Here is a 23,784-nt window from a genome sequence, read left to right as displayed (position 1 = left end):
CCATGGGGTCACCAGCCAGGAGGGGACAGAGCAGAATTTGACCTCCACCTCCCAGGCCTCAGGCCAGTTTTATTTCCATTCCGCCATACCTGTAGCCAAGGTTGTCAAACGGGTTGACCTTCAGGTCCCGGCAGGAGAGGGAGGGGATTGTACCACCTACCCCTGGGATGACCCAGTGCTGAGGTGCCCCATGTGCCCTGCAGGTGGCTCTTTCCGCCACTTCCTGTGGCAAGTGTGCAAAGAGCTGCAGAGCTCCTCACTGTCGCTCCTCCTGCTGTGTCCCAGCTCGGCTGTCAACAAGAACAAGGTACGGCTGAGCCTGGCCATGCCCTGGTGCGCGAGTTCCCTGCAGTGACTTGGGGTCGGGGTGCTCTACACCTTTCTGGAACTGCTGAAGGCCTTTCCAGAACCCTCCTGGTCTGGGTGGGCAGGTCCTTGCCATCCTGACTGGATAAGCTCAGGGACACAGGGTGTGAGCAGAGGGACACACCCGCAGGTGCCTCATCCTGGTTTCTCCTTCCAGGGCAAGTACATCCTGACCCCCAGCCCCATCACCTACGGGGAGGAGCAGCTGCTGCACTTCCTGGGGCAGTTGCTGGGGATCGCAATCCGCGCAGATGTGCCTCTGCCCCTGGACCTCCTGCCCTCCTTCTGGAAGACGCTGGTGGGTGAGCCCCTGGATCCTGACCAGGACCTCCAGGAGGCAGACGTCCTCACCTACAATTACGTCAAGAAATTCGAGAGTGTAAGTGACGGGCAAGTTGGGTCTGGGGCATCAGGCCTGGGGCCTTCTACACTGCCTGGGCTTAGTCCTCCCTGGCAGACCTGAGCCCTAGTGAGACCTGGCTGGGATCCCCACAGCACATGAATGGCATCGGCCTTCTCTACAAGATGTCTTCTCTCATGGGCACAGGAGCCTCTGCTTTCCCTCCCTGTTGACAATAGCAGACTGGGGTGACGTGACCAGCCCTGCTGGGCCTTCTGAGGACATGGGGGCAGGATCTTGGGAGCTGAACCAGCTGATGGGGAGCTGCTTCAGTTAGGCCCAGTTTCATTGAAAGTTGGTTTCAGAGCCAGGCTCGGTGGCTCAGCCTGTAATCCCACGCCTTTGGGAGGCTGAGGTGAGTGGATTGCCTGAGCCCGCGGGTTCGAGACCCGCCTGAGCAGGCAATACCTCATCTCTACAATAAATCAAAAAAATTAGCCGGGCATGGTAGCATGCGCCTGTAGTTCCAGCTACTTGGAAGGCTGAGGCGGAAGGATCGCCAGAACCCAGCAGGTGGAGGCTGCGGTGGCCGGGAGCGGCCACTGCACTCCAGTCTGAGCGACAGTGAGACTCCAACTCAAGAAAAAAAAAAGAAAGTTGGTTTCAGGACTCAGAGTACAGAAGGTCAGCCGCGGGGTTACCCAGGATTGGCCAGGGGAGGAGTTGGGAACAGGGCTCTTCCTCCCTCTCCTTGGCACTGTGGGACACACAGATGTCGAGATGGCAGCAACAGCTGATCATCTCCCTCCCGGAGGAGAATATGGTCAGTGCTCAGGCTGCCATCTGGGCTCATAGAGCCTCCAGGTCCTCCATTCATTCAGCAGCCATCACTGAGGCCTTGTCAGGGCTAGGCTCTGGTCGCACAGCCTGCCCTCTGGGACCGTCCAGGCTGCTCTGCTTTCTGTAGGCCCCATGCGGAGGCCAGGAGGAAAGTGAGGCTCCCGAGGTGAAACAACTTGCCCAGGCCCTCACAGCTAGTGGAAGCAGAGCCACCAGGAACCCAGGTCTGTCCTTCTGGTGCCCGTGCCCTCCAGCCCACGCTCCCTTGGCTTGGAGAGATCCTGGAGGAGGGTGGAGTCTTGCCTCTGATAGCCCGCCCCCTAAAGCCTGCCTCCTTTGTGGAGACTGCTCCCACAGGGACCTCAGCTGAAGGAGGTGGTGGCTGCTCCTGCCTCCACCGCAGAAGACCTGAGGGCCCCACGGAGGCCCCCCGTAGCCAGGCTCTCTGCTGCTGTGCCCGTAGCGGTCCCTCCAGGGCACCCAGTGCAAGCGAGCAGCAAAGCAGGGATCCCGGGCTCTGGTTGGCTTCTCAGGGAAGACAGGGACGACAGAGATGAGTTGTCTACAGGGGTGAAAGAAGACACCCACCATGGGCTAGAATTTATGTATCTGTCAGGCACTACTCCGCGAAGTTCTCCCGGGGCCCTGGGGACTAGGCCACAGAGGATGCAAGACGATGCCCAGGCAGTCGGTCCAGCCAAGGCTTCTGGTCACAGAGGGACGCTGGGATACCAGAACTCCTTGGTGTTGGGGGTGCATGCCAGGAGGAAATGCTCTCAGCTTCTGTCCGTGGAGTGCCTTCAGCCTTCACCTTGGTGGCGGCCAAGGACAGAGTAGGCTCAGATCCTCATTCTCACTGTCACCATCCCCGAGCTGTGGGCTCCCTTGAGTCAGTTTCTGTCATTGGCGTGCGCATCAGAATGTCTTTTGGACCCTAATTCTGGAGTACCAAATGGTAGGAGGGAGTAGCCTGTACATTTTCCACAGCTAGGGTTAAGTCGGTGTCTGTGGTGGCAAGTGAGTTATAGAAATCTCAGCTTTGGGCCGAGCTCGGTGGCTCAGCCTGTAATCCCCGCACTTTGGGAGGCCGAGATGAGTGGATGGCCTGAGCCCAAGGGTTCGAGACCTGCCTGGGCAACTTGGCGAGACCTCATCTCTACAATAAATAAAAAAAATCAGCCGGGCATGGTAGCGCACACCTGTAGTTCCGGCTACTCGGAAGGCTGAGGCAGAAGATATCGCCGGAGCCCAGCAGGTCGAGGCTGCAGTGGCCCAGAGCAGCCACTGCACTCCAGTCTGGGAGACAGAATGAGACTCCAGCTCAAAAAAAAAAAAAAAGAAATCTCGCCTTCTACTAGTTTAAGAAAAGAAGAAAAGTTTTTAAAAAATTATTTGCTTTTGAGCTAAGCATGGTGACTTACTCCTATAATCCCAGTGCTTTGGGAGGCCAAGGCAAGAGGATTGCTTGAGACCAGGAGTCTAGGCAACATCATTTTTAAAACACTTTTTTATCTGTGTTTAAAACAAAAAGCATGAATATGGATTTGGCTTCAGGCAGAGCTGATTTCAGGTGCCCAAACAATGTCGTCAATAACTGGTCTCAGGCAGTCTCTCCCAGTGACCTTCAGCAGTCCAAGGTGTACCATCATATAGGCAGACCCACACCAGGAAAGGGGACAGGAAAAGACCTGAATTTGGGTTTCACTGGCCTGGCCTACGTCCCATGCCCAACCCTAACTGATGATAGGCTTTGATCGGCCAGGCCTGTGTCACATGCCCATCATATCGCCAAGGGGAGACCCCACCCACACTATGCTTGGTGTTTGCCCAACTGAAGATCAGGGTTCTACGTCCCAGGGCCCTGACCGTCAGCCTCGCTCTGTCTCCACCCTCCAGATCAACGACGAGACTGAGCTGGAGGCCCTTTGTGCCGAGATCGCTTCCCAGCACCTGGCCACCGAGAGCCCTGACAGCCCCAACAAGCCCTGCTGCAGGTTCACCTACCTGACCATGACGGGCGAGGAGGTGGAGCTCTGCAGTCGGGGGCGGCACATCCCTGTGGCGTGAGTGTGCGCACTGCGGGGCGGGGACTGGCCAGGCTGGCCGGCCAGGAATGACAGCAGCACTGGGGCTTAGGCAACAGCACAAGAGCCTTGTGTCAGGTGACGAGCGGATGGCACTGGGAGAGGGACATGAGGCAGGACGATGGGTGCCGGGAAGGAGGTCCTCGGCTGAAGGAGTTGACTAAGAAGGCAGCGGCAGCTCAGGGAGGTGACACCAGGGGTAGAAAGGGAGTGAGCTGGGCTGCCAGGGCTGCGACAGCTGGGCTGCTGGGCCTGAGGCCACCCCTGGAAGAGGTACAGGGCCTCTGGCTGGGTGGGTGTGACCCCAGACCCAGGAGGAGCAACCCAGGCAACTCTGTGGTGCTCCCCCTCACCGGAGCCCCACACTCCCTCTAGGTGGGAGAACAAGGACATCTACGCGTCGGCCATCCGGAGCCTGCGGCTGCGGGAGCTGCAGAACGTGGAGTGTGTGACAGCTGTGCGGGCTGGCCTGGGCTCTATCATCCCCCTGCAGCTACTGACCACGCTCAGCCCGCTGGAGATGGAGCTGCGCACCTGCGGCCTCCCTTACATCAACCTCGAGTTCCTGAAGGTGGGGCCTGGGGCCAGGCGGGGCTGGCGGTGGTTATCAGGCCTCCCACCTAGTCACCCGCAGCTGCTTCGGCCGGCATCAGTGGCCTGCCCTCACAACAGACCCGTGTCGTTGTCACCATCATCTCTCCCTGTGCACATAGACCCCATTCACTCCCTGCCCTGGGCCAGACCCCTGGGCTAGGGGGCTCTGGGTAAGCAGAGGCCCAGCCCTCCTCACATCTGGGCCTCTCTTCCCCAGGCCCACACCATGTACCAGGTGGGGCTGATGGAGACAGACCAGCACATTGAGTTCTTCTGGGGAGCTCTGGAAACGTTCGCACAGGAGGAACTGTGCAAGTTCATCAAGTTCGCCTGCAACCAGGAGCGCATCCCGTTCACCTGCCCCTGCAAAGATGGGGGCCCCGACACGGCGCATGTGCCCCCATACCCCATGAAGATCGCCCCCCCGGATGGCACTGCAGGTACTGCCTGGTCATGCTCCAGGTGGGATACACAGGCCCTTCTTGCGGCTCGGAACTGGGCCTGCCAGGCCCTGCCTGAGGGGAGAGAACAGTAAACAGGGACCCTGCACGCCAAAACCAAGCATAAAAGTGGGGAGGGCCAGGTGGGAACCAAGGCGATCCTTCTGCTTCAGCCTTGCAAGTAGCTGGAACTACAGAGAGATGAGGTCTCGCCATGTTGCCCAGGCTGGTCTCAAACCTGCGGGCTCAGGCAATCCACTCACCTCAGCCTCCCAAGGCGCTGGATTACAGGCTAAGCCACCGAGCCCGGCTTGATCATTAATTTAAACAAAGAAGTACAACAGTATAGAAGAACACAAAGGTGAAAGTCCTCAGGACCTAAGGCTTGGTGAAAATGTCTTTCCAAAGTATGATCCACAAAACAAAAAAAAAATCCACAAATTGGTCCTGGACCTCACCAAAATTCAAAAATTTTGCTCTACAAAAGACACTGCTAAGAGGATGAAAAGAGAAGCGACAGACTTGGAGAAAATATTTATAAACCATATATCTGACAAAAGGCTCAAGAATATGTAAAGAGCTCTCAAAACTTGACTTAAAAACAAATCTAATTAGAAAATGGGGAACGGCCGGGCTCGGTGGCTCAGCCTATAATCCCAGCACTTTGGGAGGCCGAGGTGAGTGAATTGCCTGCCCCCTGGGTTCAAGACCCGCCTGGGCAACTTGACGAGACCTCATCTCTACAATAAATCAAAAAATTATTAGCCGGGCGTGGTAGCACGCTCCTGTAGTTCCAGCTACTTGGAATGCTGAGGCGGAAGGAGCCCAGCAGTAGAGGCTGCGGTGGCCGGGAGTGGCCACTGCACTCCAGTCTGGGCTACAGAGTAAGACTCCAACTCAAAAAAAGAAAAAAGAAACCAAACTAAATTACTGCTTTCTTGGCTGAATAAGCCTGTCAGCGGTTCAGTACCTGCGCTGTCTGGCAGCTGTACGAGAGTCTCCCCTTTTCTTCTCCAAGGTATGCTCTTGCCCTGCCCCAGGTTCCCAAGCCCTCTTCCCCCTCCTGCCAGGCCCTGGGATCGCCTTGGAGCTGCCCAAAGAGGCAAACCTGGAAGCAGAGGCTGGCTAGGTCTCCCTGGGACCCTGACCCAGCTGCCCCCCGGGCCTCTAATGCCGGCCAACGCTTCTTCTGCAGGTTCCCCCGACTCACGCTACATCCGAGTGGAGACCTGCATGTTCATGATCAAGCTTCCCCAGTACTCCTCTCTGGAAATCATGCTGGAGAAGCTCCGTTGTGCCATTCACTACCGCGAAGACCCCCTGAGTGGCTAATGGGAGAGAGCCCCGAGTTAGGCTGTCACCGAGGCACCACTCTGCCAGCTTGGGAAGCCTGCCACTGCGGCACGTCCCTTCAGGGCCCTGCGTGAGGAGTTGGCAACATTTTGCTTTCCCGAACTTTCGTCCACGATCCAGGGCCTCCTGGAAGACTTAACCTTTTGTATGTGTACGTTTCGTGATGGGTTGGTTCTTTTGCTGCCTGTTTGTGGTCTATTTGTAGGATAGTTTAGTTCCCAGACAGTTTGTGTCTAATTTGATCTTCCTGAACATTGTCCCTCGCGGCCACCAGATGCTGGTTCCTCATCACAGAACCACCAGCGGGAAGCTGGGAGTGGGTGGGCCTCGGCCACGCAGTGCCCATTTTTCTGCATAGCATCTCCACACACACGCCTGTGGCCAGCCCCGCCCTCCTGCCTCGAGCTGGAGTTTGCAGCTCCTGCAGGCCTCCTTCCTCCTCGAGATGGTTGGGCCAGCTGCCCAAATGTGCAGGACACACAGGGAGCTGTGTGTGTTCATGTTCTGCTTTAGAACTTGCTCATGGTCTTGGTGTTTCTGAGGAAAAGCCCACAGTGGTTCCCCTGCCCCTCCCACCCCACAACCCTACCTGCTGTTTGTCACTTCTGGGCCTGGTCTGGTGGCTTGCCCCTGAGGACTCCTCGGGAGAAGACTCAAGTGTTCATTCCTGACCTTAGTTCATAGGATCAGGCTGGGTGTGTCCCAACTGTAGGAGGTGAGAGGACACCCGGAGTTGAGGACAGTGCTCAAGTGGAGCCTTTTCCAAGACTGACTGAACAGGAAAGCATGGCTCAAGCCCACCCCACTGTTGTGCTCAAAAACAGCCCATCCTCACTGCAGTGACATGAGGAACAAAGTAGAGGGCCACGTCTCTGCTTTTAGAAGAGCTGACTGAGGTGCTCTGCTCAATTCGGGGTCTGCTTTAGTGACACAGACCTTCACGTCCAACTGGAAACTCCAAGGGGGCCCATCTGCTTCTCTGGCTGGACCCACCCAGCATCCCCTCACTGCCCACGTAAGTGTGTGTGCCAGGGCTCACCCACTGCCCCAGTGCATTTGTGCCCCAAATAGGTCTTTGTCCAATGGTAGTTTGTTCATGAGCAGCACATGCCATCTTGTTGGACACTGTCATGGGCCTTGCCAGGTCTCACAGAACTGCATCACTGTATTTATTGTATAATATTGTGAATATTGGGAGCTCTGAGTGAGTGCTGTCTAGAAGGTTTTGGAGTGTGGATGCTGGTTGAGAAAGATGTGCCCTGGCCTGCTGGAAAGATGTGTGGGTTTTTGAGTTAGAGCCGTTAGCATTCATCTCCTTCCTGTTATTCTTAGGAAATGTGTTAAGGACCATTGTAGAAGATTCCTTGACCTGAGGATGAGATTAACCTAGGATTAATCGTGACAGCTGCATCAGTTACATTTGGTGCAAGAGTCACCTCTGGAAGTGAGTGTCCGCAAGCAGTACCCCTGCTTTGAAAGGAAGATGGTCAGCCCACTGCCTCCCCAGGGGCCACCGCCCCCTTGACCAGGAGTGGAGGGACGGTGTCACATCCAAGATGTATTCCTAACAAGGATCCTCTTATTTCTGCATAATGAAAGAAGAGCCTTTGGGTTTATTAGAAGTGGTTTTTCTTCCTTGTATCTTTACATTCTGGATTCCCTCCCGTCCTCATCCCCTGAATGGACTTGTCAGCTACCTCCCCAAGAGGGGTTAAGGAAACTTCTATTGGCCATCACTTGATTAGATGACAGTTGTGAGTAACATATCTGCTGCTAACACGGCTGCTTCTCCCAGAGAGCACATTGAAGTCCAGACAGATCTAAACCTTGGCCCTAAAGAAATGTGTGCTGTAAAGTTACTTGATGTATATTTATTATAATTATTTATGGTTGCATTTAACAAACTTTTCATTCAATCCGATGCTATTTACACCATGCTGTGTAAAGGAAGCTCACTACAGGAAAAAAAATCACACCAATAAATAACCTTCATCTAATTTTGATTTACCTTAAGAGTTGTGTGATCATCTACTCTTGCTGAGCAAGTTCGAAGGCTGACATACTTGGATGGTTCTAATACTTAAGTGCCTCCAAGTGGCTAGGAATTAAAGTGTTTCAAATTATTAGTTTCTTTGCACTTGATGTGATTCTTACTCCATCATGCTCATAAACTACTCATTCCCCCAGCCTGAGCCCTGAGTCTGCTTTTCTTCTTCTTTTTTTTTTTTTTTTGAGTCGGAGCCTCACTGCTACTCAGGCTAGAGTGCAGCGGCATGCTCACAGCCACCACAGTCATGACCTGCTGGGCTCAGGCGATCCTGATGCCTCAGCCTTCTAAGTAGCTGGAACCACAGGCGTGCGCCACCACACCCAGCTGATTTATTGTAGAGACAAGGTCTGGCCATGTTGCTCGGGCTGGTCTAAAACCTCTGAGCTCAGGCAATCCTCTCACCTCTTGCCTCCCAGAGTGCTGGAATTACAGGTGTGAGCCACTGCGCCCAGCGAGTCTGTGCTTTTCATGTAGAAGTTACAACTAACGACAAGGAATCCAAGATCCAGCTAATCTTAGCCCTGCATGTTCTAGTCACCCTTCGTCCTGACAGCTAGTTTTGCTCTTGTGCCTGGTGCAGGGGTTTTCCTGAAGTGGACTGTTGCACTGGAAGAGTCTAGGGCACTCTTAGACCACATATTCTCCTTTGGGAGCAGCAGTGGAATTAGACCTATTCTGTGCAGAAGGGAAGTGTGGAAAAGAGATAAGGACTTGGCTCAATCCTGCTGTCCATGATCAACGTATATCTTGCACAGCTGCCTTCTACCCCCAGGAAGCTCCTGTTGTCTACACTTGGGAGAATCCAACTCAGTTCTCCATGACTTGCTGAGCTTCCTCCTATTCCATGGCAGTCCTCACCCAGACCCACTTTATTCTCATTCTGTCAATGCCACTTTTCTTGTACTCAAGAAGTGCTAACTTTGGTGGAAGCACCCCATATAATAATAGGAAGAGCAAGGACCCTGTTGGTTGAAGAACAAGCAGCTTTCCTCCCTCCTCCTGTCTATTGCTTCAGGGTGCTGGACCAGGGAGCAAAAGCAACCACTCACAGCAAAGAGATTTCTGTCTAGACTTGAGAAGCTAGAGAACAAGATGCCTAAGGTGTCTGCCTGGCTGAACTCTCCACTGCTGAGTCTGTCTCCTTGGTCTGCTGCTTTTGAAAAGTACATTCAGAGAGTGTATAATCCAATAACGATGAGAAGATGCTTATCTTTACTGTCAGCAGGGAAATAGAGATTTAAATCACAGTGATGATACACCACACCACAAAAGGGTTAGAAAGACAATACCATGGCTGGGGAAGATGTGGAACAATCAGAATTCTCATGCACTGCCTGTGGGCATATAACCTACAACTGTTGTGGAAAATCACTTGGCACTGTCTACCACACATACCCGATAACCCAGCAATTCCACTCCTAGGCATCAACCCAACAGAAGGACATACACACATTCACCTAAAGCTGTATGAGCGCGATAGGAAAGAAAAAAAGATGTACGAGAGTGTTCACAGCAGCACTGAGAGTCATAGCCAAAACTGGAAACAAGTTTTGAAATACTGTACAGGAAGGAAAGTGAACAAACCACTGGCATATACAACGACATGGATGAGTCATTAACAATGATCAGAAGCCGGGCTCGGTGGCTCAGCCTGTAATCCCGTGCCTTTGGGAGGCCGAGGTGAGTGAATTGCCTGACCCGTGGGTTCGAGACCCTCATGGACAACTTGGCAAGACCTCATCTCTACAATAAATCAAAAATCAGCCAGGCGTGGTAGTGCGTGCCTGTAATTCCGGCTACTCGGAAGACTGAGGCAGAAGGATCGCTGGAGCCCAGCAGGTCGAGGCTACAGTGGCCGGGAGCAGCCGCTGCACTCCAGTCTGGGCAACAGAGTGAGACTCCGACTCAAAAAAAAAGAATCCCAAGACTAGAAGTTATTTCTGAAGATGCAACCTCAGAATCTTACAACTCCAATAGTTACCTGGCGAGGGAGGACAAGACAGAAGACAAAATTCATGTCTGTCTACTGAACATCCTAGTCCGTTTCCCAGCCCCACTCCAGGCACAGACAGAAGACCTTTCTCTGAACTAGCTAAGAAAAGACCTACAGATACCCACATCTGTATCTAACATCTAGGGATCTCCAGTGAAAATACCAGCTGAATTGCCCTACAGTGAAAACCAAAAGTTGAGGAGAGCTGCTTTTAGTACCCCATTCTTACAAATGTACGCAGAGAGCCAAGAGGAACATCATAAGGAACAGTCTATATAACATAAATACTAAAGTGAAAAGTAAATCCCAGGAGACAGATGATGCAGAGGGAAGATATCCAAAAACAACCATCCCAGAGAAGTACAAGAAAAAGTATTGCATTCATTAAATGGGAGTGGGGAGGTGGAGACGTGAGGATAAAAGATAAAGGTTTCGAAAATTAGTATCAGAAATAAGTTAAAGATGAAATGATGAAGCTGAGGAACTCTCACATAAAATAGAACAAAATGACAAAAAGATAAAAAAAATCAGTCTAAAAGGGTCATCATCCAACTATAATTGCAGTTCTGCAAAGACAGAGACAAAATAGGAGAAAAATGCCAACATACTAAGACAACTCTGAAAAACTTAGGAGGACATGAGTTTCCAGACAGAAAGTGCTTACTTACTGTCTAGCTCTTTGAATGGAAAAAGAATCACACCAACATAAAACATGGGGAAATTTTTAAAATACCAGGACAGGGATCCTAAAACACTTCAAGGGAGATGAACTACTTGCAAGTCAGAATGGCATCAGACTTATAACAATCTAGAGAGCAAAAGTAAGAAGACTTCTAATGTCAGGCAAGATAGATGAACAAAAACCAGCTACTGTAGAAGGAATGACAGAAAATCACCATTTGGGCCGGGCTTGGTGGCTCAGCCTGTAATCCCAGCACTTTGGGAGGCCAAGGTGTGTGGATTGCCTGTGCCTGCAGGTTCGAGACCAGCCCAGGCAACTTGGTGAGACCTCATCTCTACAAGAGATAAAAATTTAGCTGGGCGTGGTAACGTGCACCTGTAGTTCTGGCTACTTGGAAGGCTGAGACGGAAGGATGGCTGGAGCCCAGCAGGTCCACGCTGGGGTGGCGGTGAGCATGCCATGGCACTCCAGGTGACAGAGTGACACTCCAACTCAAAAAAAAAAAAAAATCACCATTTGACTAGCAATAATTCAGGCAAGAATCATCATAGATGTTAAAAATAGTAGGTGAAGATTTAATTAGGAACAGGATATTAATAATCTCAAATTATCTCTCTACAAAATACGGGGGTTTTTTGGTTTTTTTTAGTCGGAGTCTCACTCTAACACCTAGGCTGGAGTACAGGCACATGCCACCACACCAGGCTAATTTTTTACTTTTTGGTAGAGATGAGGTCTTGCTTTGTCATATAGGCTGGTCTTGAACTCCTGGGCTCAAGCAGTCCTCCCTCCATGGTGTCCCAAAGTGCTGGGATTATAGACATGAAGCACCATCTCCAGCCTGGAACAGTTCCTTAGATTTTTTTTTTTTTTTTTTGAGTTGGAGTCTCACTCCAGTACAGTGGCACACTCATGGCTTCCACAGCCCGACCTGCTGAGCTCAGGCGATCCTTCTGTCTCAGCCTCCCCATTAGCTGGAACTGTAGATGCATGCCACCATGCCTGGCTAGTTTTCTATTTATTGTAGAGATGAGGTCTCACTAAGTTGCCCAGGCTGGTCTTGAACCCATGGGCTCAGGCAATCCTCACCTACCTCAGCTTCTCAAAGTTCATTTCTTTTTTTTTTTTTTTTTTTTTGTCGGTGTCTCACTCTGTCACCCAGGCTGGAGTGCAGTGGCATGCTCATGGCCACCGCGGCCCTGACCTGCTGGGCTCAGGCGATCCTTCTACCTTAGCCTTCCAAGTAGCTGAAACTACAGGCATGTGCCACCATGCCTAATTTTTCTTGATTTATTGTAGAGATGAGGTCTTGCCACGTTTCCTGGGCTGGTCTCTAACCCATAGGCTCAGGCAATCCTCTCACTTCCTGGTATTTTTCAGGACTATAGTCCAGTTATTTTGTAGAATATCCTGTAACTTGGGTTTGTATGATGTTTTGGTACAATTAGATTCAGGTCTTAAAATTTTAATAGGAATACCAAAAATGATGACATGTCCTCAGTGTATCATGTCAAGGACTCATGATGTCAATTTGTCCCATTATTGGTGATAACATTGATCATTTGGTTAAGACATTAGTCTGCTATGCTTCTCCACTGTAAAGTCACTATTTTCCCTGTTTCAATTACTAAGTATTTTGTGGAGGCTGGGCACGGTGGCTTATACCTATGTAATCCTAGCACTTTGCAGGGCAGAGGTGACAGGATTGCCTTAGCCCAAGGGTTCGAGACCAGCCTGGACAACTTGGTGAGTCCTCATCTCTATAATACATTAAAAAAAATTAGCTGGGCGTGATGGCGCATGCCTATGGTTTTAGCTACTTAGATAGAACCAAAAAAAAAAGATTAAAATAAAAAAGAACTATTCCGGATTAAAGGAGGCTAAAGAGACATAACTAAATGCAGCATGATCTTGGACCAAAGGAAATGTTTTGCTCTAAAGGTCCTTATTGGGACAGCTGGTAAAATTTGCATGTTTGTAAATTAAATGATAGTATTATATCAATGTCAATTTCTTGATAAACTGTAGTTATATTAAGAGAACATCATTGGCTGGGCATGGTAGCTCATGCCTGTAATCCCAACATTTTGGGAGGCCAATGTAGGAAGATTGCTTGAGCCCAGGAGTTCGAGACCAGCCTAGGTAACATAGCAAGACCTTGTCTCCACAAAATCAAAAAATTAGCCAGGTGTGGTGGCATGCACCTGTAATCTCAGCTACTTGGGAGGCTGAGGATCACCTTAGCCCAAGAGATCAAGGCTGCAGTGAGCTGTGATCATACCACTATAGTCCAGCCTGAGTAACAGTGAGACTCCAACTTAAAAAAAAAATACACTTTCTAAAACAAAAATATCAAAACTTTTCAAAAAGTACATCCATTAAAAAACATTTAGAAACTAGATTACTAAAAAAAAAAAAAAAAAAAAAGTAAAACCAGCCAACCCACTGTTATTTTGCTCGATGTCTAACCCAACCCAACCCAACCCAAGAAAGAGTAGGGCGAGTTTAGTTCCTGGCAGGTCTATCCCTAACCCCAAAAAAATCAATTAAGGGCAACATGACTACTCTCTGGCCCAGCTGGGGAAAGGACTGTGTTAAAGTTGCCCTGGATCCTTCCACCTCTCTGAAGTCCCAGGGGGATTTCAATGATGCCAGAAGCCCTGCAATTCTCTGTTTCTCCAGCTTCTTTCGCCTGAGATACGAAAGTCTGTCTGAGCTAATAGACTCTGATTTTGTTTTACTAAGGTATAATTGACACACACAAAAGTAACCCTACTTTATAAACCCTAGTTTATTCCCTCCTTGTTTTTTCCCCCAGCTTTTCTCAGATAATTCTTTTCAGAATCCTGGCTCTGCCAAGAATTAGCTACACAGCCTTATGTTTATCCCTACTATTCCCATGTCTAGTGTTCCACCTGAAATGGGGCAATTCTTCCCACCGTTTTCACCCCCACTAGGTTGTTGGAAAAACAAATGAACTCAGAATCACCTCCAGTGCTAGACAGTCCTGTGCAAACTGTGAGGTGCTGAGGGGTAACGATCCCATTCAACTACTTCCCGGATGGAGGCTTCTGAAGAACCTGCACTCCTCTATTCAGCTGGAGGCAGCACCCCATGCCCTAGTCATCACGGGAAGTACAGCAAGCCTGTCATTTTCCTCAAAGACCAACTTTAGAGAACACTACACTTGAACGTACGGCGTGCTCTGCTAGGGTTATAGGGATCTTGGAGGAAGTTCATTCTGCCTCCCGGTAGCGCACAGGAGGAACCACAGACTCAGCTGAACTTCAAGTACAAACTTTATTTCTATTACAAGGAAGTTAATAATTATAATAGTAAAATAAAAAGAGGGGGAAGGGTCTCTGACACTTAGTTTCAGAGCAAGCGTGGGGCTGGAGCAGAGCCTAGCATGGCCCTGGTGGGACAGGGAGCCCTCAGCCCTTCCTATTAAAGGGCAGTGAGGACAAAGGAGCCATGCTCCCACCAGGAACAGAAGGCAGTGATGCCAAATACCAAGGAAGCAGCTTAAAACATAGCCTCTAGTCCACTCACCTCCAGCCTAACTCAACTCCAGATGCCTTGTCCCTAACGTGTATTGCAACTGGCCTGAGCACTTTCTCAGAGCTCCTCCACGCATACCTGTGGCCTAGTCTAGACTGGGCAGGGGCGGTACACAGGAGAGGTTACCCAAAAGCCCCAAATTTAGGCCCCCACAGGGCAGAGAATCACTTCACTGGTGGGAACCAGGTTTCTAGAACCTTCCCCACCTTCCACCGGGACCACACAGCACCAAGAAGCAGTGGTGAAAATAAGACAAAAGATGGAACCCTGGTGGGCCAAGAGGCTGTAACTCATATTTCACTGCTGCCAAAAGGTGGCAGCTAAGGCTGCAACACTTCTCAGCAGCCTCCTTGCGAACCCTCCCTCAAACCCCTAAACTCCCACAGCACAATCTCAAAAGACACAAAATGGCCATAACCTAGAAAAAGTTAAAATCTGGAAAATCTCTGCCCAAAGAGCCAGAGAGGCAGGGCCTGCCCCGCGGCAAGTGCTGCTGTGCACGGAAGGTGGGAACCAGTGTGAAGGATCTCTGGAGACACCGTTACTTCTCCTCCTCTTCCTCTTCCGCCTCCCCAGCTCCCTGCTGCTTTGGGGGCTTTGCCTGTTGAGCAAGACAACACAGATGAAGGTGCTTTACAGAGAGAGTGCAAGAGCAGTACTCCTCCCCTGGCATCTGAAAACCCAGCTTCCCCAGAAACCGCATCAAAAGTCAGAGGAACAGGCCTTTGACCACAACCAGCCTGGTCTCAGGAACTTCTCTGGCTTCAAAGCCACCCCAGCCCCACCCCAGTCTGAGTCCTCACTGAGCATCATGGTGGATCCCAGGTTACCTTTGCAGTTCTGTTGCGGTAGGTGACAGCTGCAGGGGTGACCCGGGAATTCCTGCCACGTTCACTCCTATCACTGGAAGAAAAATTTTGGAAACCAGCTCTTGAGATGCCCCTGAGTAAAAGTCAGAAAACTCAGAGGGAACAGAAACAGCTGGTGTCAAAGCAAAAGCAGCACTCCTCTAGCAGATAAAACAAACAAAACCCCCATGGGCAGCAAAATAATTTTCTTGGAACCAGGTGACAATACAGGAAAAATCCACACTCCTGCTCTTCCCATGGACTTACGCGATGCCCTGGACAAGGTGACTGTACCTTTCTGTTCAGCTACTTCCAAATTCTATTCATGGGTTAATGATTCTTACCTAGTTCTGTATCTCCCTGCAGGCCCACAGGGGAAGGAGGGTACAAGGTTTTCTGGGTAGAGATTTCGAACTGGTTGAATTACTGGAACATGTCCAGTGGCCATGGCCCCATTCTGGCTGTTTTGATTTCGTTCCTGGATGCCTTGGCTGTCTGAGTTGTTGAGCTTTGGTACGTGTGGAGGGCTAGGCTGGAATCCAGTTCTAGGACCTGATGTCAACTTGGAAAGTCGGTCATAGGCAGCTGTCATATTGTTAATGGGTCTGCTGGGAGGATAGGTGGGCCCATTAGCTGTTTCCTGCTTGATCTCCTCCATGTAGCCAGAAGACAGGTCTCCTGAGTCGAGAAAATAGTAACTGCTTTAGGGAAAAGTCTGCTCTTGCTATAGTGCTGGATTTAGGGCATTCTGGTAAAGAACTACTCACCCCAATAGGCTGCTGGAACCCATGTCTCCAGGACAGAGTTGGGAAACCTTTGTCTACACTGCACAATTACTACCTCAGTCCTCAAATACAGCCTCCTAACTGTTCAACAACAGTGTACAAGAAAACCTTGAAAAATAATTTTTTTTTTTTTTTTTGAGTTGGAGTCTCACTCTGTCGCCCAGACTAGAGTGTAGTGGCCACTCCCGGCCATCGCAGCCTCGACTTGCTGGGCTCCGGCGATCCTTCCACCTCAGCCTTCCAAGTAGCCGGAATTACAGGCATGCACTACCACGCCCGGCTGATTTTTTGATTTATTGTAGAGATGAGGTCTCGCTGCCCAGGCGGGTCTCAAACCCGCGGGCTCAGGCAATCCACTTACCTCAGCCTCCCAAAGGCACGGGATTACAGGCTGAGTCACCGAGCCCAGCTGAAAAATAATTTCTAATTGGCTTTGTAGTAGTGAGATTTCAAAAACAGTTTACTTGCTTAGACATGAGACTTTTTTTTTTTTGAGTTGGAGTCTCACTTTCTCGCCCAGGCTGGAATGCAGTGGCATACTCACGGCCACCCTAGTGTCAACCTACTGGGCTCCGGCGATCCTTCTGCCTCAGCCTTCCAAGTAGCCGAAACTACAGGTGCACGCTACCACACCCGGCTAATTATTTATTGTAGAGAGGAGGTCCTGCTAAGTTTGCTGGAGCTGATCTTGAATCTGTGGGCTCAGGCAATCCACTTATCTCGGCCTCCCAAAGGACTGGGATTATAGGCTGAGCCACCAAGCCCAGCCGACATGAGACTCTTAAGTCATAATAATTATAAAAAGTTTGAGTACCCTAAGCACATTTCAACTAGAAGCAGAGCCTAGGGCAACTACAGTAAGGTTTGCAAATTATCTACAAATGATCCATTAAGTGAACAGACAGGAGATCCACAGGTTTATAAAGACTGACTACTAAGTGTACATCATAGTTGTCCCCAAAGCCATTACCCTATAAGCCCACATTTGAGAAAACTCAGCCTAATGTGGGGCCACTAGCTGCAGGAGTTCCCATGAGACCCTAGTGTGCCTGGTAACTCAAGAGTCAGGTAACCTCCACATGACAGCAGCAGATGAGAAGTGGTAAGCAGGCCTGAGCCAGCAATGGACCTGTGGCCTTGGCTCAGCCCTGGCTAATACCCTGGTGTCTGACACGCCTCCTGGGCAGCTCTGGTGAGGTCTCTCGAGGCTGGGAGTCCTGTCTAGGAATCCCCTCTGTCACATGGTTGTTTGCTGTAGCTGGGTGTTGGTCACACTGGTCCTAAACAAACAAAAAAATAGAATTAGTACCTGTGTACTGAGTTATTCCTAGAAGAGGGAGCAAAGAAAGAAAGGGAAGAATAGCAGGATGAGTGAGCATACTCCACTGGAGGGAATCTTTGACAGTCTCTGAGAGAAAGGACCTGGGAACTAAGAGGAAGCACACATCTGGAATGGAGCAACCATTCCCATTAGCACCTGAGGCACTGACAGAAGCATTTTCTGATACATGCAGGGAGAGGAAGCGCTGGTCTTGGGAAGCCAAAGAAAGCATTTCTATATTGTGAGTAAAATATTTGTGTGGTTGCTTATGTCAGTCTTCCCTAGAAGACAACAAGTAGTTACTTAGCTACTGCTTGATCAAAAGCAGAAGTCTTTACTATAGAAATGAAATGTACAGCTGTTAACAGTTATGGCATCAACAGTATGGCATCAACTACAGAAATTATATCTGCAGTGTTGACTCCTCATAACAAATAAGAGCCAGGCTCGGTGGCTCAGCCTGTAATCCCTGCACCTTTGGGAGGCTGAGGTGAGTGGACTGCCTGAGCCCGCAGGTTTGAGACCTGCCTGGGCAACTTGGTGAGACCTCATCTCTACAATAAATCAAAAATTAGCTGGGCGTGGCAGCATGCGCCTGTAGTTCTAGCTACTTGGAAGGCTGAGGCGGAAGGATCGCTGGAGCCCAGCAGGTCGAGGCTGCAGTGACCGGGAGCGGCCACTGCACTCCAGTCTGGGTGACAGAGTGAGACTCCAACTCAAAAAAAAAAGAAAAAAACAAATAAGATTGGGCAGAAAATGTATTTTCCACTACTAATGTAAAAGAAGAAAAAAGACTTTAGATGGTCTAGTCCAACTCCCTCATTTACAGATGTCCCCATTGAGGGAGCCTGGACCTACCTAAGGTCTACCATAAGGCAAAGCCAAAACTAGACCCTCAGGTTTTCCGGAATACAAGTCCCAAAGGCCACCATGATAGGAAAACCCCACCTGGCAACAAACAGAATACATCAGTTACCTCAGGGAAACTTCCACCTAAACCCTTCTGGCAAGGCTTCCACACTGCTCAAACAGAATCCAGGCTCTTTGATCTTCTGCTAGTGACATGACAGTTTTAGTTGCCAGAAAGCAGAAAAAGTCTGATGGCCTGAGATACTGTATATCACAACCAGCTCACAAAAACAATATGGCCTGAAGCCAAGTGTATAGATTTCTGGCCAGGTTGGAATGCAACTTAAAGGTAAAGAAGTATCCTCAACTCTGGAAGCCTCAGGGTCACCCACAGAGGATCAGCATGGGGCCAAGTGGGACTCTTACCTGATGATGAAACAGCACCTCCTCTTCCAGCTGTACACCACAGAATTCACATGGGATGATGATGCTATCATCCACAGAGGGTGAACTACTCAGGCCCATCAAAGAGTCTAACTGGTTACTTGTAGCCTGCTGCAGAAAGTTCTGAAAGATGACATCAGGTTCCTCCACCCCTCTGGGGAAAGAGCTGCCAGTATTGAGCGAAGTTAAGGCACGTGAAGGGTTACAGCTTGTCTGTCATTCAAAAGACATAGGTTTAAAAAAAAAATCTGAGATTAAGGAAAAACTACACTCCTAAGACATTTTCTAAAAGAAGTCACAAAATTTTAATGCTTAATATTGGGAAGAGGGACTAAAAAGGGTCAAGGGATACACACAGCTCACTTTACTTTTAATATTTCTTTGCTATTTTAATTTCTTACTGTGTTCATCTGATTATTCTCTTTAAATAAATTAGAAAAGATTCAAGATTCTTCCCACACCCATACAGAAACAGGCACAAATACTCTTTATTATCCTTGTTAATGGATTTTTTTATAGTATTCCCAAACCAAAAACTAGATGTATTAAAATATTGCATTATTCCATGTTCTACTACTCAGAGCACAAGAACTACTTAGTAGTTGTGGAAATACCAGTCTAGGCCAAACCAAATCAGACAGTCTTGAGAAAACAATGGTTCCCTCCACCAGGTAATCCCCAAACACATAAGGTTATTCACCAATTGTTCCAAAATGGTTCAAAAATTTTCAATCATTCAAATATCTTATACGTTTCAGATACCAGATTTTGAGAAATTCAGAAATTGGGAAAACCTAGAAGCTGCTCTCAAGAAACTCAGTCTAGTGGTACAGATCAACAGGGAACCCAGTAGACCATATCAGAGTGACAAGCTGTAAGAGAAGTGGACACAGACTTTCAGAGAAGCACATGGGGGACCCCTGACTTAGCCTTCAGGATGGTTTTCAGAAAGTCATGTCTAAAACCCAGTCTACAAGTAAGGATTCTGTGTTGTGGAGTATATTAAGGAGACAGGGGCAGAAGGCCAAGTACCTTCCAAGCAGAGAAAATAACGTGCAGAAAAGAACCTTGACCCTTTTAGAGAACTATAAGGACTTCAATACAGCTCCAATAAATCAAAATGTGGCATGTGATGAGACCAGATCACAAGATGGTCAATAGAGATGTATGTATACCAGTCACCACCAGATGAAGGGTCTGTTAGCATGAGACCACTAGGTCTGCTGGAATAAGCATCACTTTTTCTTTTTCTTTTTTTTTTTTTTTAGAGAGACAGGATCTTGCTATGTTACCCAGGCTAGCCTCAAACTCTCGGGCTCAAATAGTTAGAACTACAGGCATGCATCACAGCTATCACTTTTTCTAAGAGAGAACAGCCAGGCACAGTCACTCATGCCTGTAATCCCAGAACTTTGGGAGGCAGAGGCGAGAGGACTGCCTGAGCCCAGGGGTTTAAGACTAGCCTGGGCAACTTGGCGAGACCTCATCTCTACAATAAATCAAAAAATTAGCTAGGTGTGGTGGCACGCACTTGTAGTTTCAGCTATTTGGAAGAATGAGGTGGAAGGATCACCTGAGCCTAGCAGATCGAGGCTGCGGTAGCCATGAGTATGCCGCTGCACTCCAGCCTGGGCAATGGAAAAGAGGGAACAAGGCTGAGTTTTCATACCCATAGGTCAGTCACTCCACGGTAAAAAAAAAATACAGTTACTACTTCTACCCCAGGCATTGCATCAAAATGGTTTGTTCAAGACATCACATGCCCTGTAACATCAACAGTGGCCTGCACATATTCCTACTTTTAAAGCCCTCAAGTAATTCCCAACACACCTGATGGTCAATCAGCAGCTCCTCTGGATAGAGCTCCTCACAAAATTCACAAGGCAACATGGTCTCATCAGCTGCACCTAGGTATCAGACCACATAGTCAGACTCAAAATGAACAAAAACAAACTTATTTCAACCTTTTATCCCCTTTATGGAATATTATATAAAAGTTTGACTTCCTTTGACATTTTTTAGATATGTCAAAGGAAGTCAAACTTTTATATAATAAAAGCAGTAAATTCTCAGAGGCAACCCATCCAAGAGACAAACCCTAGGCAAAAACTTCCATTATGAAACAAGAGATTTAGTTGACACCAATTTTCTGAGTAGCAGTAAAGTAGTAGTTTGCCCGCTGCTGTGATTAAGGAAGAGATTTAAACGTGTAATAACCCTAGGCACTGTAAGCATTTTCCATGCATTAGTTCAATCCTCTTTAGTAAAGCCTACATTATCCTCATTTTACAGATGAAGAAATTGAGGCCTATCTACCACTGGCAAACAATATCCTGAACATTCCTCCAAGTATAAAATACCTAAAAAATGTCAGCTAAAAAGAACTAAAGTGAACAAATAGATACCCTCATTACTGATCTTTGGGACAGGGAAAAATAAAAAAACTGGCCGGGCACGGTGGCTCACATGTATAATCCCAGCACTTTGGGAGGCAGAGGAGAGAGGACTGCCCGAGCCCAGGGTTCGAGACCAGGCTGGGCAACTTGGCAAGACCTCATCTCTACCATAAATCAAAAGAATGAACTGGGTGGGGTGGCACACTCCCATAGTTACAGCTACCTGAAAGGCTGAGACAGAAGATCACCTGAGCACAGCAGGTTGAGGCTGCGGTGGCTGTGAGTGTGCCACTACACTCCAGCCTGGGCAACAGAGTAAGATTCCATCTCAAAAAAAAAACAACAAAAAAAAAACAGGTGTGGTGGCTCATGCTGTAATCTCAGCACTTTGGGAGACCAAGGAGAGACGATTGCCTCAGCCCGGGGATTCGAGACCAGCCTGGATAACTTGGCAAGACCTCATCTCTACAATAAATAAAAAAATTAGCCAGGCATGATGGCCACATGCTTGTAGGCCCAGCTACTTGGAAGGCTGAGATAGAAGGATCAACTGAGCCTAGCAGGTCAAGGGTGAGGTAGCCATGAATGAGTGTGCTTCTGCACTCTAGCCTGGGCAACACAGTGAGACTCCGACTCAAAAAAAAAAAACCACTAAGATTCCCAAACACAACACCCTCAGTAAGACTGCTGAACAAATGGAAGGGTGAACACAGGTGGAGGTAGGGAAATTGCCTATCTAGTTTTTAGATCTGGGGAAAACAGAGAAAAGCAACAGTAACTAGAGCTTGGCCCTTACATGGATTTAAGAACAGAATCCACATTTATGTTTTTACATTTATGGTTTTACATAAATTCACATTTATGATTTTTATTTTTTTATTTTTTTTGAGTTGGAGTCTCACTCTGTCGCCCAGACTGGAATGCAGTGGGGCACGCTCCTGACCACCGCAGCCTCAACCTGCTGGGCTCCGGTAATCCTTCCGCCTCAGTCTTCCAAGTAGCTGGAACTACAGGCGCGCACTACCATGTCCGGCTAATTTTTTTTTTTATTTATTGTAGAGATGAGGTCTCGCCAAGTTGCCCAGGCGGGTCTCAAACCCGCGGGCTTAGGCAGTCCACTCACCTCAGCTTCCCAAAGATTACAGGCTGAGCCACCGAGCCCGGCTTACATTTATGATTTTTAAAAGTTCAATCCAAAAACTTAATTTAAAATTACTCCTATTGGTAGTATCCTTAGGTGCCTGCCAGAAGCACATATAAGTCCTCTTAGAGGGACATGCCAGCATACTTAGTGTAAACACACATACACACACACACACACACACACACACAAAATGAATGAGAGTTAGTGGAAACAACAAATAGCAAAAAACAGACTTTAGATATTGGTATTTTCAGACATAAAAATACATTTAACATGTTTAAAGACATGTTAAACAGAAAATTGTGATATGACTAAGAAAACAATTATTTTAAAAATAATGAGGCACAATGAGGAAAAGAATCAAATACGATGATAACTATAATATCTAAAGCAAAACTTCAATGGACATGTAAACAGATTAGAAATAACAAAAGAGAAAATCAGTGAACTAGAAGACAGATAAGAAATTATCCAGAATGCAACCAGAAGACAAAGAAGTGGAAAACGTGATTAACGTTAAGAGCCATGGAAAATAGAGTGAAGTCTAACGCTCCTAAATGGAATTCATGGAGAGACTATAAAGAATCAAAGATAGCAATAATCAAAGAAATAACAGATAAGAATTTTCCAACTAGATTTTTAAAAAAATAATTTTTTGAGTATATAGAGAAATAACACTTACAGATTAACTTTGCTATTGGCAACAACAGCAGCCAAAAAACAGCAATATCTTCAAAGAACTATAACAAAATAACTTGCAATCTGGAATTACATGATCAGAGAAACTATCAAAAATGAAGATATTTTCAGGAAAATTAAAATAGGGAATTTACAACCAACAGACACTTCCAATAAAATTTTTAAAAATACACTTCAAGAAAAAAGAAAACCCTACAAGGAAGTTCTGAGAAACAAGAAGAAATGAATGAGCAAAGAAAATGGTAAACACACAATAATAAATACAATGAGTCTATACAACCAGAAATGTCTACATTATGGCACTAAAAAGAAAACAAGAGAACAGTAACACACATCAGAGGCACTTAAGACATAAAGGAATGATCAGAATTGTACAACTATTGAGACTTGCCCATGGCAGGTCTTTCTGCCATTAATCTTCCTTTTTGATTTTCCCCTTTTTCTCACTAATAAACTTTGTTTGAAAACTTAAAAAGGAAAAAGAATTGTACAACCATTGTATGGACTGGGAGAAGTGTGATAAGACTGAATAAATTGTAGTCTTTAATTAAACAAACGTAAAAATTTTCAGACAACCACTAAACAGAGACAGAGAATATAAAATCCAAATTAGGAAAAATGGAATGAAATGAGCAAACAAAAGTCAATAAAGCAATCTTCATTTCTTCATTGACTTTTTTCAGTGATTCTGCACTAAATCCAAAGACTTCCTTTGTCACTACTATGCTAATATATTACATTCTTTAGTACCAGTTTAAATGCTCTGATGAAAGTCAAGTCTGAAAGATTGATAAGGAGACTGTCATAGAAAAAAGATGCTGCTCAAAGTTTGCAAAAGTCTGGGACTACAGCATTTTCTTAGGAGAAAGCAGCAGCAACTCTTAGGTAAAAACAAAAGGAATCAGCCGGGCTTGGTGGCTCAGCCTGTAATCCCATGCCTTTGGGAGGCTGAGGTGAGTGGATTGCCTGAGCCCGCGGGTTCGAGACCTGCCTGG

The 23,784-nt window shown here is 47.8% G+C and overlaps 2 protein-coding genes across 3 annotated transcripts in view; one reads left to right on the top strand and one right to left on the bottom strand.

Moving 5' to 3' along the window:
- HECTD4 (HECT domain E3 ubiquitin protein ligase 4) overlaps positions 1–8,030 on the top strand; it is a 90,506-nt gene extending 82,476 nt beyond the window's left edge. The window contains exons 51-56 of the mRNA XM_021713119.1: positions 204–307; positions 524–745; positions 3,443–3,609; positions 4,006–4,201; positions 4,442–4,664; positions 5,860–8,030. Of these exons, the coding sequence (XP_021568794.1) occupies positions 204–307; positions 524–745; positions 3,443–3,609; positions 4,006–4,201; positions 4,442–4,664; positions 5,860–5,996 (1,049 nt within the window). The 3' untranslated portion in view covers positions 5,997–8,030. The remainder of the gene's footprint in view (positions 1–203; positions 308–523; positions 746–3,442; positions 3,610–4,005; positions 4,202–4,441; positions 4,665–5,859) is intronic.
- Positions 8,031–14,023: 5,993 nt separating this feature from the next.
- The window catches only part of TRAFD1 (TRAF-type zinc finger domain containing 1), a 26,649-nt gene continuing 16,888 nt past the window's right edge, over positions 14,024–23,784 (bottom strand). For both annotated transcript variants that reach the window (XM_021713121.1, XM_021713122.1), the window contains exons 7-12: positions 20,381–20,457; positions 18,533–18,763; positions 17,096–17,216; positions 15,496–15,829; positions 15,134–15,206; positions 14,024–14,904 (exon numbers count right to left, since the gene is read on the bottom strand). In XM_021713121.1, the coding sequence (XP_021568796.1) occupies positions 14,845–14,904; positions 15,134–15,206; positions 15,496–15,829; positions 17,096–17,216; positions 18,533–18,763; positions 20,381–20,457 (896 nt within the window). In that variant the 3' untranslated portion in view covers positions 14,024–14,844. The remainder of the gene's footprint in view (positions 14,905–15,133; positions 15,207–15,495; positions 15,830–17,095; positions 17,217–18,532; positions 18,764–20,380; positions 20,458–23,784) is intronic.

The sequence above is a fragment of the Carlito syrichta genome, unplaced genomic scaffold (assembly GCF_000164805.1).
Source record: "Carlito syrichta isolate Samal-C Ts95f unplaced genomic scaffold, Tarsius_syrichta-2.0.1 Scaffold304253, whole genome shotgun sequence".
Taxonomy (NCBI): domain Eukaryota; kingdom Metazoa; phylum Chordata; class Mammalia; order Primates; family Tarsiidae; genus Carlito; species Carlito syrichta.
Note: the sequence above shows the minus strand (reverse complement) of the source record. Positions and strands in the feature narration are given on the sequence as shown.